This window comes from Erpetoichthys calabaricus, chromosome 16, assembly GCF_900747795.2.
Source record: "Erpetoichthys calabaricus chromosome 16, fErpCal1.3, whole genome shotgun sequence".
NCBI classification, from domain to species: domain Eukaryota; kingdom Metazoa; phylum Chordata; class Cladistia; order Polypteriformes; family Polypteridae; genus Erpetoichthys; species Erpetoichthys calabaricus.
The window spans coordinates 97,559,777-97,573,205 of NC_041409.2; the positions used below are offsets into that span (position 1 = coordinate 97,559,777).

Here is a 13,429-nt window from a genome sequence, read left to right on the forward strand (position 1 = left end):
GCCTTTAATATTTATCTATTCTTACAGTATCTATCAGTTATATAGTGCCTTTCATAATCTATCTATACAATACAATATAATTTATTTTTGTATAGGCCAAAATCACACAAGAAGTGCCGCCATGGGCTTTAACAGGCCCTGCCTCTTGACAGCCCCCCAGCCTTGACTTTCTAAGAAGACAAGGAAAAACTCCCAAAAAAACTCTTGATGGGAAAAAATGGAAGAAACCTTGGGAAAAGCAGTTCAAAGAGAGACCTCTTTCCAGGTAGGTTGGTGTGTAGTGGGTGTCAAAAACAAGGGGGTCAATACAATACAATACAATACACAGAACAGAACAAATCCTCAATATAGTATAAAAATAAAAAAAATTCAAATACGGACCAGAATTTAATAGTAGATGAAATCACATAATATGATCTATCTATCTATCTATCTATCTATCTATCTATCTATCTATCTATCTATCTATTAGTTATATAGTGCCTTGAGCATGGGAAAGGCGCTATATAAATAAAGTGTATTATCTATCTATCTATCTATCTATCTATCTATCTATCTATCTATCTATCTATCTATCATATACAGGGCCGTATTTTCCTATAGGCTAACTCGGCTTCAGCCTAGGGCCTCAAGATCAAGAGGGGCCTTCATTCAAATTGTTAGCAAAATTTTATTATCTCTCATGTAATTTACAAACTTAAAAATGGAAGGTGAAAGGGCCTCATAAGTGGAATAGCCTTGGCCTCTTTTCATATAAATCCGGCCCTGATCATATAGTGCCTTTATCTGTCTCTCTGTCTCCCGGTTTCTCCCAGACTGAGCTCCACGCACCCCGCCGGACTGCAGGTATTCCAAGTCCTCCCAAATTGTGACAGATGAGCTCGCAGAACACCAAGCGCGCCGCCCTCCAGTCACTTTAACGTTCACTTATCGGTGGGCAGGAGGCCAGCAGAAGCCCACTCAGCGGAGTGTCCGGTGTTGGACTAAACGGTGGAGTCCGTTTATATGGACGCCCTCTTTCCGCACGCGCAGTTTTCTGGGTCCCTTTCAGGCTGTCGCAGTTTGTTTCACGCGGTCCGTTTCGGCTCCCGCACGCACGCGCATAGATGAGTGACGGCGATCGGACGCGTTGACGGAAACACCCGAAGGCTTTCCCGCACTTAGCACGTGGGTACGCGTCTACTTGGTTGCTAGGTAACCGTCCGCAATCTCTGTTTGCGGCGTCCCGAGCCTGGGGGTCCTAGAAGGGAAAAAAAGTCGTCGTGAGTTTCTTTAATATTTGCACAGTTGGGGGGTACCCCCCAGGACGGGAAGCAGCAGCCCACTTTGCAAATGCTGTCTGCTCGTCTCAGGTGTTTCCTCTTTTAAGGTAAGGAGCAGCCATTTTCTCACGTTTAAATGTTTAAAACAGAAGCAGGGGGTCTCGAGTCAGCCGGGGGGTTTCAACTGTGTAACAGTAGACCTGCAATGCAGATCAGCACCTCGACCAAAGAGCAGGATGGGATGGGGGCTTGGCCTCTACACTGAGTGGTCTTTTAGTATATGCTTAAAAACCTGAAGAGTTACCTGACTAGGGGGTCCAAGCTCCAGTTCTTACAGCACAGGGTGTGACTTCAGAATTATGAAACACTAAATGCAGTTTCTTGGCGAGGGGCTGTCAGGGTCCTGGGTTCAAATCCCACGCCTAACCTTTTTCTTGGTGTTGTTTTCATGTTCTCCCTGTGCTCCTGCTGGGCACATTAAGCTAAAGGCGACCTGGTGTCACTGTCTGCATGACGTGGGTCCTCCAATGGACTGGCATCCAGGCTTTCATCTGACGCTGCCAGTGTGGGCTCTGCCCCCTGCAACCCTGAACTGGATTAAACAAGTTTCCAAATGTCATGTTATTCTGTGTTGTTCACCTTTTTATTTGAGGATGAGCAATGCTGAAGTGAATGGGCTTCAATGGCAGGGCTGGCCGGTGGTACAAGATGACAGGGTCCGGTGACAATTTTCATTTGCATCTCTCAAGGATGGTCATTATTGCCTAAATGTCTGATGCGTCACTTCACCTCAGAGGCAGAGAAGAACCACAGGAGTGAATGTGTTGTGGTGGGCCGGAGTGTTTGTCACCAGCCACCCTCATCATTTCACATTTCCTAATGTCAGTGCCCCTTTAATGTGGCACAACTTTCAAGTCACAAAGCAAAGTCCAATTGTTTTTAAAGTGAATATCAACAAGTGAGGTGGCCTCAGAACCCCAAATTTTAAACACATCCCACAAATTGTTACTTTAATAATAATAATAATAATAATACATTTTATTTATATAGTGCCTTTGTCCTGTCAGCTTCTCGGGATGGGGGGGTGACACCATACCTGTTAATGTGACTTAACTATGTCCTGACATCATTGGACACACACTGGGCACACAGCATTGTCCTTTATAGCCACTAGGGGGCACACTGTGTGGGAAAACTGTCAGTGTTTGTATGAAGCCATCACTTTATATAGCGCCTTCCTTACATGTACAGTAGAGATGTTTTCATATTTTCACAGTGGGTGGGACGCAAAGTCAAGACACCCACACTTTGATACAATATATGCCACAGCCGGGCCACAAGTGCCCGATTGCTTCAGCTAGTCCACATTTTGTAGAACTCGCCTGACCCTGTCCCAACCTGCTTTGTCACTGAAGGGGATCACTAAAGTGTGACAGCGTGATCAATAGATGAGGGGAAGCCCTACAAACCGGGCTGAGAAACCCACCCCAACTGTGCCCTCCTGATGGCACTCAAATCCGATGCTCAATGGGTTGTGGAGACAGACAGTGAAATAAAAGGAAAAGTACAAGTTGGGGGACTCGGCACAGTTAGCTGAGCTCTGGAATTAGGACCACTGAGTCACAGGGGGACACCAAAACCTGATGACAAACCTGCCGGCACTCTGCCTGTATAGCAGAGCACTAGTATGGATCTATCTATCTATCTATCTATCTATCTATCTATCTATCTATCTATCTATCTATCTATCTATCTATCTATCTATCTATCTATCTATCTATCTATCTATCTATCTATCTATCTATTGTGAGATGTTCAGCCCAGACACAACCAAACGAACACCGACAGTTTATAAAACACACGCTCTTTATTAAACAAGTGTCCCCAAACACACGTCCCACACACACAGTGCTCCTGCACCACAACACCCTTCCTCGGGCCTTTTAACGTCCGTGGGCCGCCTTTCTTCCTCTCGTCACTGGATCTTCGTCCACCTCCAGCTCCCGACTAGCTCCTCGACTGTAGGAAGGTAGCCCCTTTTATATTCACTCGGATGTGCTCCAGGTGCTTGCTGATGACCTTCTGGCGGCACTTCCTGGTGTGGCAGAAGTGCCGCACTAGCACTCCGGGCGTCCCTAGAAGGTTCTTCCTCCACCTGCCCAGGTGTGGCGGAAGATGCAGGTTTCCCGGGCTCCACAACGCTCGGGGCACCTCTTGGTGGTGGCCACGGGCCCCAATGGGTTTGAGCCTCTCTGCTCCGTCCCCGTGGACCCCTCATCATCCAGGGTGGTTGTCCCCTTGTGGCCCCGGAAACATATAGACTGCCTCCCGGTCCTTCCAGGCATCCCAGCTGGGTCTGGCCCCCAGCCTCCTGCCACACTATCTATCTATCTATCTATCTATCTATCTATCTATCTATCTATCTATCTATCTATCTATCTATCTATCTATCTATCTATCTATCTATCTATCTATCTGTCTGTCTGTCTGTCTGTCTGTCTGTCTGTCTGTCTGTCTGTCTGTCTGGTATATAGTGTCTCTATCTATCTATCTATCTATCTATCTATCTATCTATCTATCTGTCTGTCTGTCTGTCTGTCTGTCTGTCTGTCTGTCTGTCTGTCTGTCTATTATATAGTGTCTCTATCTATCTATCTATCTATCTATCTATCTATCTATCTATCTATCTATCTGTCTGTCTGTCTGTCTGTCTGTCTGTCTGTCTGTCTGTCTGTTATATAGTGTCTCTATCTATCTATCTGTCTGTCTGTCTGTCTGTCTGTCTGTCTGTCTGTCTGTCTGTCTATTATATAGTGTCTCTATCTATCTATCTATCTATCTATCTATCTATCTATCTATCTATCTGTCTGTCTGTCTGTCTGTCTGTCTGTCTGTCTGTCTGTCTGTCTATTATATAGTGTCTCTATCTATCTATCTATCTATCTATCTATCTATCTATCTATCTATCTATCTATCTATCTGTCTGTCTGTCTGTCTGTCTGTCTGTCTGTCTGTCTGTCTATTATATAGTGTCTCTATCTATCTATCTATCTATCTATCTATCTATCTATCTATCTATCTATCTATCTATCTATCTATCTATCTATCTATCTATCTTATGAAAGGCCCTTCCTATCTATCAGTACGCCCGTGTTATCTTTTCTTGTGCCGTTCATTTCTACCTTTCTCTCTAGCTGTCTATTAACTTGTGCCTCCATCTTTAGATGGCTCCCTCCATCGGACTGAAGTGTCCATAACCGATTGCCACATTTGTGCTGCTCCTGAAGTCTCTCTGTTTTTTAACTTATGGCATTTGCTTTCTTTTAGCTCCCATGCCAAGGAGAACGTCTGCCAATGGCAAGTGAAGAGTGGGAGCCACCGAGGAGCTCCGAGCCGGTGACAGTTGCAGATTCTTTCTTTGATCCCAGACTGTGGCCATCGCCATCCCACTCTGCACTTCTTATTTATTTTGCACCTTCAGACTGAATTACCTGAAGAGAATTCTCCCATAAAGTGATGACGTCGAGAAGTCATCAAGAGGACATGGACAGGTGTCTGTCACAGCTGTCTGTGCCCAATGACAATTCAGAGGGTGCTTCCCGTCGACCCGCGATAGCCGGCACTCTTGGCACTACGAGGGCAGCGGTTATCTGCAGTCGGCCGAAGCCCCCGGCTAAGCCCAGGTCTGGCCGAGGCGCTGAGTGGAGCCAAAGACGTGTCATCAAAGCTGCAGACAAGGTGGCATCTCAGATTGCAGATGGTGATCAGTCTGCCACGGGAGACCTCGGACTTGCTGTCCGCTCCGACTTGCAGGATTCAGCTGCGGGTGGTGACAGGCAAAGACAGAAAGAGGCCAAGCAGCCGTCCGGCCTCAAGAAGGCTGCAGCTGTGGAGAGTGGTGGTCACGGTGTGAGGTCCCCTCAGGAGCTGCTGGAAGAGGCCAGGGGCATCGCCGGAGTGGACTCCTTGTCTTTCAGCCCCCAAAGAGTCGAGCTGAAGGGCCGTGCGAGGACCGTGGATGAGATTATAGCATCCTTGAGGTCGGGGAGCCACACGGACTCAGTGTCGGCGTCAGAGCGTATGATTAAAGAGCTCCTGCAGCGAGTGCTTGGCCACGGCCACGAGGTAGGTCAGGCAAAACAAGGCCCCCCAGTGCCCGCCGTCGACTTTGTTATCATAGGGAAGGCAGACAAAACAAGCAGTCGGAGCGCCTGGGATCTGCAGCATTAGTCATCTGTCTCCTCGGACGACGGCCACATGGCGGGCAAGGGAAAGGATAACAAGAGCCGGGGGCTTCACACCAGCGAGAGACGCCTGGGAGTCCTTCACCTGCTTTGGCTCTCGCTGGATGGACACCCCACCATCTTTATTTAACTCATCCACCGCCGTCATGGAATTTACCCGCTAGCTGCTTGTGGGCCAGTCATAGTTGTACAGAAGGCCCTTAGTGTTCAGACTGGACACCACAGAAGTGCAGAAAGTGGGCCGACTTAGAGGGGCACGAGTGATGGGGGGGGGGGACTCATGTCACACGTACGGTAGGTGGGCGAGTCGCGCCCCTGATCTTTACGGTGATCAAAACTGAGTGTAAAAACTCCAGTGAGTTTGGGCCCTAAAACCCCAGAATGGGCATTGTGCAGGGGGTTGAAACCAAAAAAAAAATATCTCGCCAAGCCAGAAACGTAAAAACGAAAATCAGAAACCGTTGAAAGAAACGAAAGTCGGAATACCAAGAATTGCATGGAAAATAGTTTAATGCGAAACACGGATATATGAGAATCTCCTCGACTCACATCGCTCTTAGGAGCGTTGCCTTGGCAACAGGCTGACACTCCTTCCACAAAATGGCGGCACCCATGAACAATCCAAAATGGCTTTCGTGGGAAGACGATAAAAATGGTTACGTTTTAGAGGAAGCCAGATGGAGAAAAACGAATGTTGAAATCGGTTTCAGTTTACGCAAAAGAGACGTCAGAACGGAAGGTTGGGGCGTCGGGATGGTAACATCTCTTCGCCCGATGAGGGTCCCTAAGTGAACGGTTCCTTCCTAGTTGCTCTGGGAGTCCTAATTGTGGATTTCTGGAAGGGGCGGGACTACTGTGGTGAGCGATGAGGTGAGGTCAGTCGTCCTCCGGCCGACATCCTTCTGAATTGTGGGGCAAGGAAGACACTATTAAAGATGGCGTCTCCTCTTGGTTCAGGGATCCCTGGAGACACATATATGTTGCCTCTTAGATCACCAGGGAATGCAAACGGAAAGGCACAAAAAAAACAAAAATGAATAACACGTACCAATCTTAACACATTGTCGAACCGAGAAGGTTGATCACTGAAACACTACTCAGCTCTGTCCTTGAGACCCTGGGTGACCCCAGCCCTGTCTGTTCATCATGTCGGACATCTCTTTGAATTGGGTAGTCCAACTTGCAGAGGTCCCCTCTCGTCCATCTCAGCTCCCAGCATTACTCAAGGATAACCGTTGCCCTGTACTCTTATTTTAGGTGATGACCACTGAACTCGCAGTGGCCCACAAGCCTCCCTGAGGTAGCGTAGTTGGCAGGATATCCTGTGTGTTCCTTATGCACTGCCTTCTCATCTGGGTGTTGGAGTTTTTATCAAAAAGATGGCACAGTGGAGCTCCTGTCCAGCAAAATGAGGAGCGAGGTTCATGCCCCGGGTGCTTCCAGCTTGGAGCTTTGCATATTCTGATGCGGCCAGTGTGGGATTCCCCCTCACAGTTCAGATAAGTGTAGTTTAGGTGGATTGGCCCTCATGTGAGTGTGTTCATTATGAGGTGAACTGGCCCCCTGTCCAGGGATTGTCTAGATAGACTCCAGCAGCCTTGCCCTGAATCAGCGGGTTAAGGAAATGGACGTATTGATGGGCAGAGTTGGCATCGAGATATATTTTAATATGGGGGTCATTTAAAGAATGAGAAAGAATGAAGCCGAGCTGCTCAGAGTGCAGGGAGGCAGTGAACTGCACGAGACGTTGAAGTCGCCCTCCACTGGAAATAAAAAATGAGCCTCTCAACGCGGGCTCCGCTTCTGGCCTTATTTATTGCCAGGATCGCTCCCAGTGTTATTATAAGAGTGAAAAATGAGGCCGGCAGAGACGGCGGGGGCCTCCGAAAAGGCGTATAAAGTCAGTTGTTTACTGTCCGGCCAGGCCGCTAGAGCCTGAGAGAGGGGAGATGAGGGAGTTAATGGAATCCCAGAATGTCCTCGTGCCACGCTGGGCCACATCAGACGCTCGCAATGAAGTTTTAACGCCCGCTCTCATCTCATTTCTAATGCAGCAAGAAGATGAAGAAGAGCAACCAGAAAAAGATGCGAAAATGGAGGAGCTGACACTCGCCCCCAGCTCCCCAGACTCGGTAATGTCACTTCAATTTTTGTTCAATTACTTCAAAGCTGAACCACAAGATGAGTGGGACAGAAGATTGAATATTGCATTGGTTATCAATCACTTTGCATTTCTGTATTTTGTTAAAAATGTGGGTGTTAGTCGGCCATGTTTACTGCTCTGTCTCCTTTATGTGGAGCCTCAGGGGACGGGGCCACCTGCAGTCTTTACATTTGGCTGAGTGCACGGTGCTCCTTGACCATCAGAAAGGACCAGGAACAGCAAGACAGGCAGCAAGTATTTAAAGAGAGGGGCAAAATGGGGCATCAGGCAGGTGAGCAGCCCGTAATAGAAGACAGACAGGACTTCAGTAAGACCCAGGCAGGGTGCCCACTAGAGGGGGAGCCATTAAACCTCCACTAGTCACAAAAAAGGCAAGGAAGGATAAAAAAATTTATTTTCACTAAAAATGCTCTAAGGCACAAGATAAGCTTTGCGGAGCACAAGAGGCAAAAGGAGTTGCCTTAAGGAACAAAGACAAACAGTGTCCCAAATCATGAAATCAAAAAATGGTCAAAAAAGCAGAGCAAGGGTTCAAAATCCAGTACATTCACAAAAAAAGTGAATAATCAGCAATCAAAATCTCACAAACTCACTAATGGCAACGCATTCAATGAACCTCAAAGGACAGCTGGTTTTCCTCAGCCTTTAGCTATAGGGCTGAATGCTGTTCCGTGGTGATGATGGGCAGGTGACCCTCACCTCTTAGGGGACCACCAACTAAACACATGGCACATACAAAAAAGAATGATTAACACAGAAATCTAAATGACCAACACAATTAACATAAACAAAGGAATTAAAAATGAACAAAAAAGGCATCAAAAGTTCACTTGATCCTCAGCTAGGGGAGAAACCCGGAAAGAAATAAACGTGATTGCCTTTCAGTCAAGTCCTTTTTGTATTCTTTTTTAGCCACTTTTAAACTTTTTGCTTTGTTTTTTTTCCCTTTTCATTCAATATATCCTCCATTATAAAGAATTTGTGCGGCGTTGCTCTGTACAAGCCAGGGGTTGACAGTAGTCCTCTCCCTTGTGGAATGTGTTTTAGATAGATAGAAAGATAGATGGATAGAGATAGGAAAGGCACTCTAAGATAGATAGATAGATAAATACATAGGAAAGGCACTATATGATAGATAGATAAATAGATAGATAGATAGATAGATACATAGGAAAGGCACTATATGATAGATTGATAGATAGGAAAGGCACTATATGATAGATAGATATATGGATAGATAAATACAAAGATAGATACATAGGAAAGACACTATATGATAGATAGACAGATGGATAGATAAATACATAGGAAAGGCACTATATGATAGATAGATAGATGGATAGATAAATACATAGATAGATAGATACATAGGTAAGGCACTATATGATAGATAGATAGACAGATGGCTAGATAAATACATAGGAAAGGCACTATATGATAGATAAATACATAGGTAGATACATAGGAAAGGCACTATATGATAGATAGATAGATAGATAGATAGATAGATAGATAGATAGATAGATAGATAGATAGATAGATGGAAAGGCACTATATGATAGATAGATAAATAGATACATAGATAGATACATAGGTAAGGCACTATATGATAGATAGATAGATAGATAGATAGATAGATAGATAGATAGATAGATAGATAGATAGATAGATGGAAAGGCACTATATGATAGATAGATACTGTAGATAGATAGATGGATAGATAAATACATAGATAGATAGATAGATAGATAGATAGATAGATAGATAGATAGATAGATAGATAGATAGGAAAGGCACTATATGATAGATAGATAGATAGATTAGATAATAAAGGCACTATATGATAGATAGATAGATAGATAGGAAAGGCACTATATGATAGATAGATAAATAGATAGATAGATAAATGCATAGGAAAGGCACTATATGATAGATAGATAGATTAATAGATAAATACATAGATAGATAGATGGAAAGGCACTCTATGATAGATAGATAGATGGACAGATAGATAGACAGATAGATAGGAAAGGCACTAAGGACATTGGCAGAAATTCTCCTTGGCATGGGAGCTATAGGAAAGCAAATGGCATGCATTGAAGTACAGAAAAGCTTCAGAAGCAGCACAAATGTGGCAATCAGTTAGGGACACTTCAGTCCGATGGAGGGGGCCATCTAAAGATGGACGCACAAGTTAAAAGACAGCTAGAGAGAAAGGTAGAAATGAAAGGCATGAGAAAATATAACACAGGCGTACTAATAGATATGAAGGGCCTTTCATAAGATAGATAGATAGATAGATGTCAAAGGCACTATATGATAGATAGATATTAATTTTAGTATAGTGGGCAGGACAAATAGATAAATAAATAGATAAGATTATCTGGGACATTATAAAATATAGTTTTAAATTTAAGAATGACGTGTATCTTTGCCCAGTGTAAACCAATGCCGGCCACTCAAGTGGAAGTTAGGCTTTCCTTTTGATGCACCTCTGCTGGGCAGGCTGGTGGGATTCCATCTGACTTCCCCGGATGTGTTTGAAGACCCCACACCGTCTTGGCCACTTGTGAACTTTGTGTTTCCTTTTTCCCCTCCACTCCTGAAGGTGGAGCTGTTGAGTGCAGTGAAGAGTGAAGGCAGTGAGTTGGCGTCACAGGAGCCCATGGACGCTGATCTGTCAGAAAGAGCGCCGCCGAGGCTTTTCTCCTCGGATGTGGTGAGTTTCACCCTGACTGTCACATTTACTTCCTCACTTTGTTTTTATTTTCATTTTATTGTTATTTTTGAATTATTACCGCCATGTGTTTTTTGTCACTATGTAAGTATTGTTTATTTATTATGTAGTATTTTTGTATTCCGTATGTTCTTATGATCCTTGTATTTTGTGAGTGGCACCACCCAAGAGGCGGGGCCATCATGACATCACTGCTGTTTGGACCGCCCCCTGTCTGTATACTCAGGTTCATTGTTGTCAGTTGCTGTTTTTCTAAGTTCACCTCTTGATTTTCTGCTGGACTTTGTTGCATTGTCTTTAGGTAACAGATTGGACTTGTTAGGCAATAGGAGGTTTGGCTAAAATGGCTGTTTGTTTGCTCTTTTTTTCCTGTTTTACCTTATTTGCTTCTTTTTGTTATTTTAACACATTTTTCTTCATTGGACTTGTCTCTCAAGCCAGAGGTTTGATGTTTTATCCTCCCCCTTTGTGTATTGGGAATATTTAAATCATGTTTTCTGAGCTTGATTTGCCCAGTTTTACCATTTTGGGCCTAGCAGGGCAGGCCGAAGCCTGCCTGTGAAGTTTGTGGCCAGGCTGCCTGGGGTGGGGCATATGTCTAGGCAGGTCAGTGAAGGTCATGTTTGAGGTCTTTCACACTACATTTGTGTCACCTATTTGTGTCACTGACTACCTAGCTCATATGTGAGTGGCACCAGGCCACCAGTCACGAGAGGCCATTCAGTCTCTCCGACTGTATTATGGTAATAACGCGTGGCATTTTAGTTTTCTGTCTTTTCTCTTTATGTTGAGCCACAGGGGGCAGGGCCACCTTTAGCCTTTACATTGGGCTGGGTGCTTACAGTCCCTCACTTTGAGAATTTTTTCTCTTAGAAATAATTTTTCGGGACAAGAGCATACATTGGGGATGTGGGTTTCTTTCTGTTGGGTACATTTCTGTGTAGTTGCCATTGCCGTCTAATGTTCCTGATCATCGTCCTGATTGTTTATTTGTTTCATTTTGCCACAGCGCTATTTTCTTTTGCCATGTGGGCACTGCCATGTTCTCATTCCCATTACAGAGCTGAAAAGGAACGTGGTTTCAAATGGCACTGCATCGTACATCATCAGTGTGCCCTCTGAAATACCAGCATGGCGACTCATTCATATCTGGGATTTGGATAACAACAACTAACTTTGGGCAAATTTCTTTCTCGAATTTCTGCTTTTTGAACTTTCGTGTTTTCCCCTCTGGCTGTAATTTCTGATGAGCGAGTCGGCTTTGGTGCAGCAGGTCTCGTCTTTGTGGTGTGAACTTCTCTCTGGTTTTGATGACGTTTCACCTCCTGCTCTTCTTCCACCCTTCGGGCACTGAGGTTGTTCTCCCGTGTTTTGCGTTTTGTCCGTGGGTTTCGCTCTAAGGCACTGCTGCTGGATTTCGATTGGCTTTGCTCATTTTCACGTTTGCACGTCTCTGTTTCTTTTATTGCTATCTTTTCTTCCTTGTTTGTAGTAGGAGGGTGTTGTACCGGGTTAGCCATGAGACGTCAAGCAAAATGATGCCTTTGATTGGCTAACTGAACCGATTACAATATGCAGGCTTACAAGGCAACTCAGGCATATTTCAATCTTTCGAGTTAGCCAATCAGGTGCCATTTTGTCTTGGCGTCTCATTAATTCGTTTTTGTAAATTTTTTCAAATAACCCTTTTAGGGCAGATTCAAGGGGTTGAGGGCAGGTGTCGACTAAAGATGACAATCAGTGGCACACGGTGAAAAATAAAATCTGTTAACATCGATAAAACTCGTAATGTTACGTTATGGGCGGGCCCGCTTTGCTAGGTAGACTGTTTGACTCGTCGATTTGACGTTGAATCCCTAACTTGTGTAGGAATAGCGCAGAGTCAGTAACATCTAAGATGGCATCGACATCGGGCGAGAGAGCCAATGCGTAAAGCCAAACACTCTGTGTGTATTCTTTATTGTGCATAACTGCCGAATCGCACTCTGACTTATCGATCTCCTATTTTGATGTACGTGATCTGGAGATCGAAAACGAAAGTTGGGTACTTGCATCAGCTGATCATTCCCCAGCTGACGTGCCGCCTGGGAGGACGACACAGACATCGATTTGCGGGAGGCAAGCTTTTGTAATGCAGGAAGAAGATGAAGAAGAGTAACCAAAAAAAGATGCGAAAATGGAGGAGCTGACACTCGTCCCCGGCTCCCCGGACTCGGTAATGTCACGTCAATTTTTGTTCGATTACTTCAAAGCTGAACCACAAGATGAGTGGGACAGAAGATTGAATATTGCATTGGTTATCAATTGCTTTGCCTTTCTGTATTTTGTTAAAAATGTGGATGTTAGTCGGCCATGTTTACTGCCCTGTCTCCTTTATGTGGAGCCTCAGGGGACGGGGCCACCTGCAGTCTTTACATTCGACCAGAAACAATAGGACAGGGAGCAAGTATTTAAAGAGAGGGGCAAGATGGGGGCATCAGGCAGGTGAGCAGCCCGTAGTAGAAGGCAGACAGGCCTTCAGTAAGACCCAGGCAGGGTGGGACGGCAGACACCGTTGTTTTCTTGTGTGGTGGGTCAAAAAAGCTATTTACGCATTACCAGCCACTCGACTACTTCAAGCTGTTTATTTTTTTCCAGAAAGTGCTTTTCCTTTTATGTGGGATGAGACAAACAAAAATGTAATAAGTACCGTGTATATACTCACGTATAAGTCGGGTCTTAAAACCCGGAAAATCGATCATAAAATCAGACTCCGACTTATATGCCCGTTCAAAAATACAACATTTATAATTTTTTTTTTTTACATCTTCTTGCCTCCTCTAATCTCACATCAGTTTCTCAGACACATTGAGTTTTCTTGCAGCAGCACAGTTGCTAATTTCTTTCACCACTTCAATGACTTCATATTTTCTTCTGATCGAACGCTCCATCGTAGATAAGGGATGCTCTTATGATAAAGGTGTATGAGGGTGTGAGATACAAAAAACACAAATCAGTACCAACGTCACTTTGGAATAGTTTG

General features: G+C 44.7%; 1 protein-coding gene across 1 annotated transcript in view; it reads left to right on the forward strand.

Annotated features, from left to right (window-relative positions):
* Window positions 1-1,185: 1,185 nt before the first annotated feature.
* The window catches only part of ttc6 (tetratricopeptide repeat domain 6), a 66,897-nt gene continuing 54,653 nt past the window's right edge, over window positions 1,186-13,429 (forward strand). The window contains exons 1-4 of the mRNA XM_028821427.2: window positions 1,186-1,369; window positions 4,590-5,387; window positions 7,561-7,638; window positions 10,279-10,389. Of these exons, the coding sequence (XP_028677260.2) occupies window positions 4,779-5,387; window positions 7,561-7,638; window positions 10,279-10,389 (798 nt within the window). The 5' untranslated portion in view covers window positions 1,186-1,369; window positions 4,590-4,778. The remainder of the gene's footprint in view (window positions 1,370-4,589; window positions 5,388-7,560; window positions 7,639-10,278; window positions 10,390-13,429) is intronic.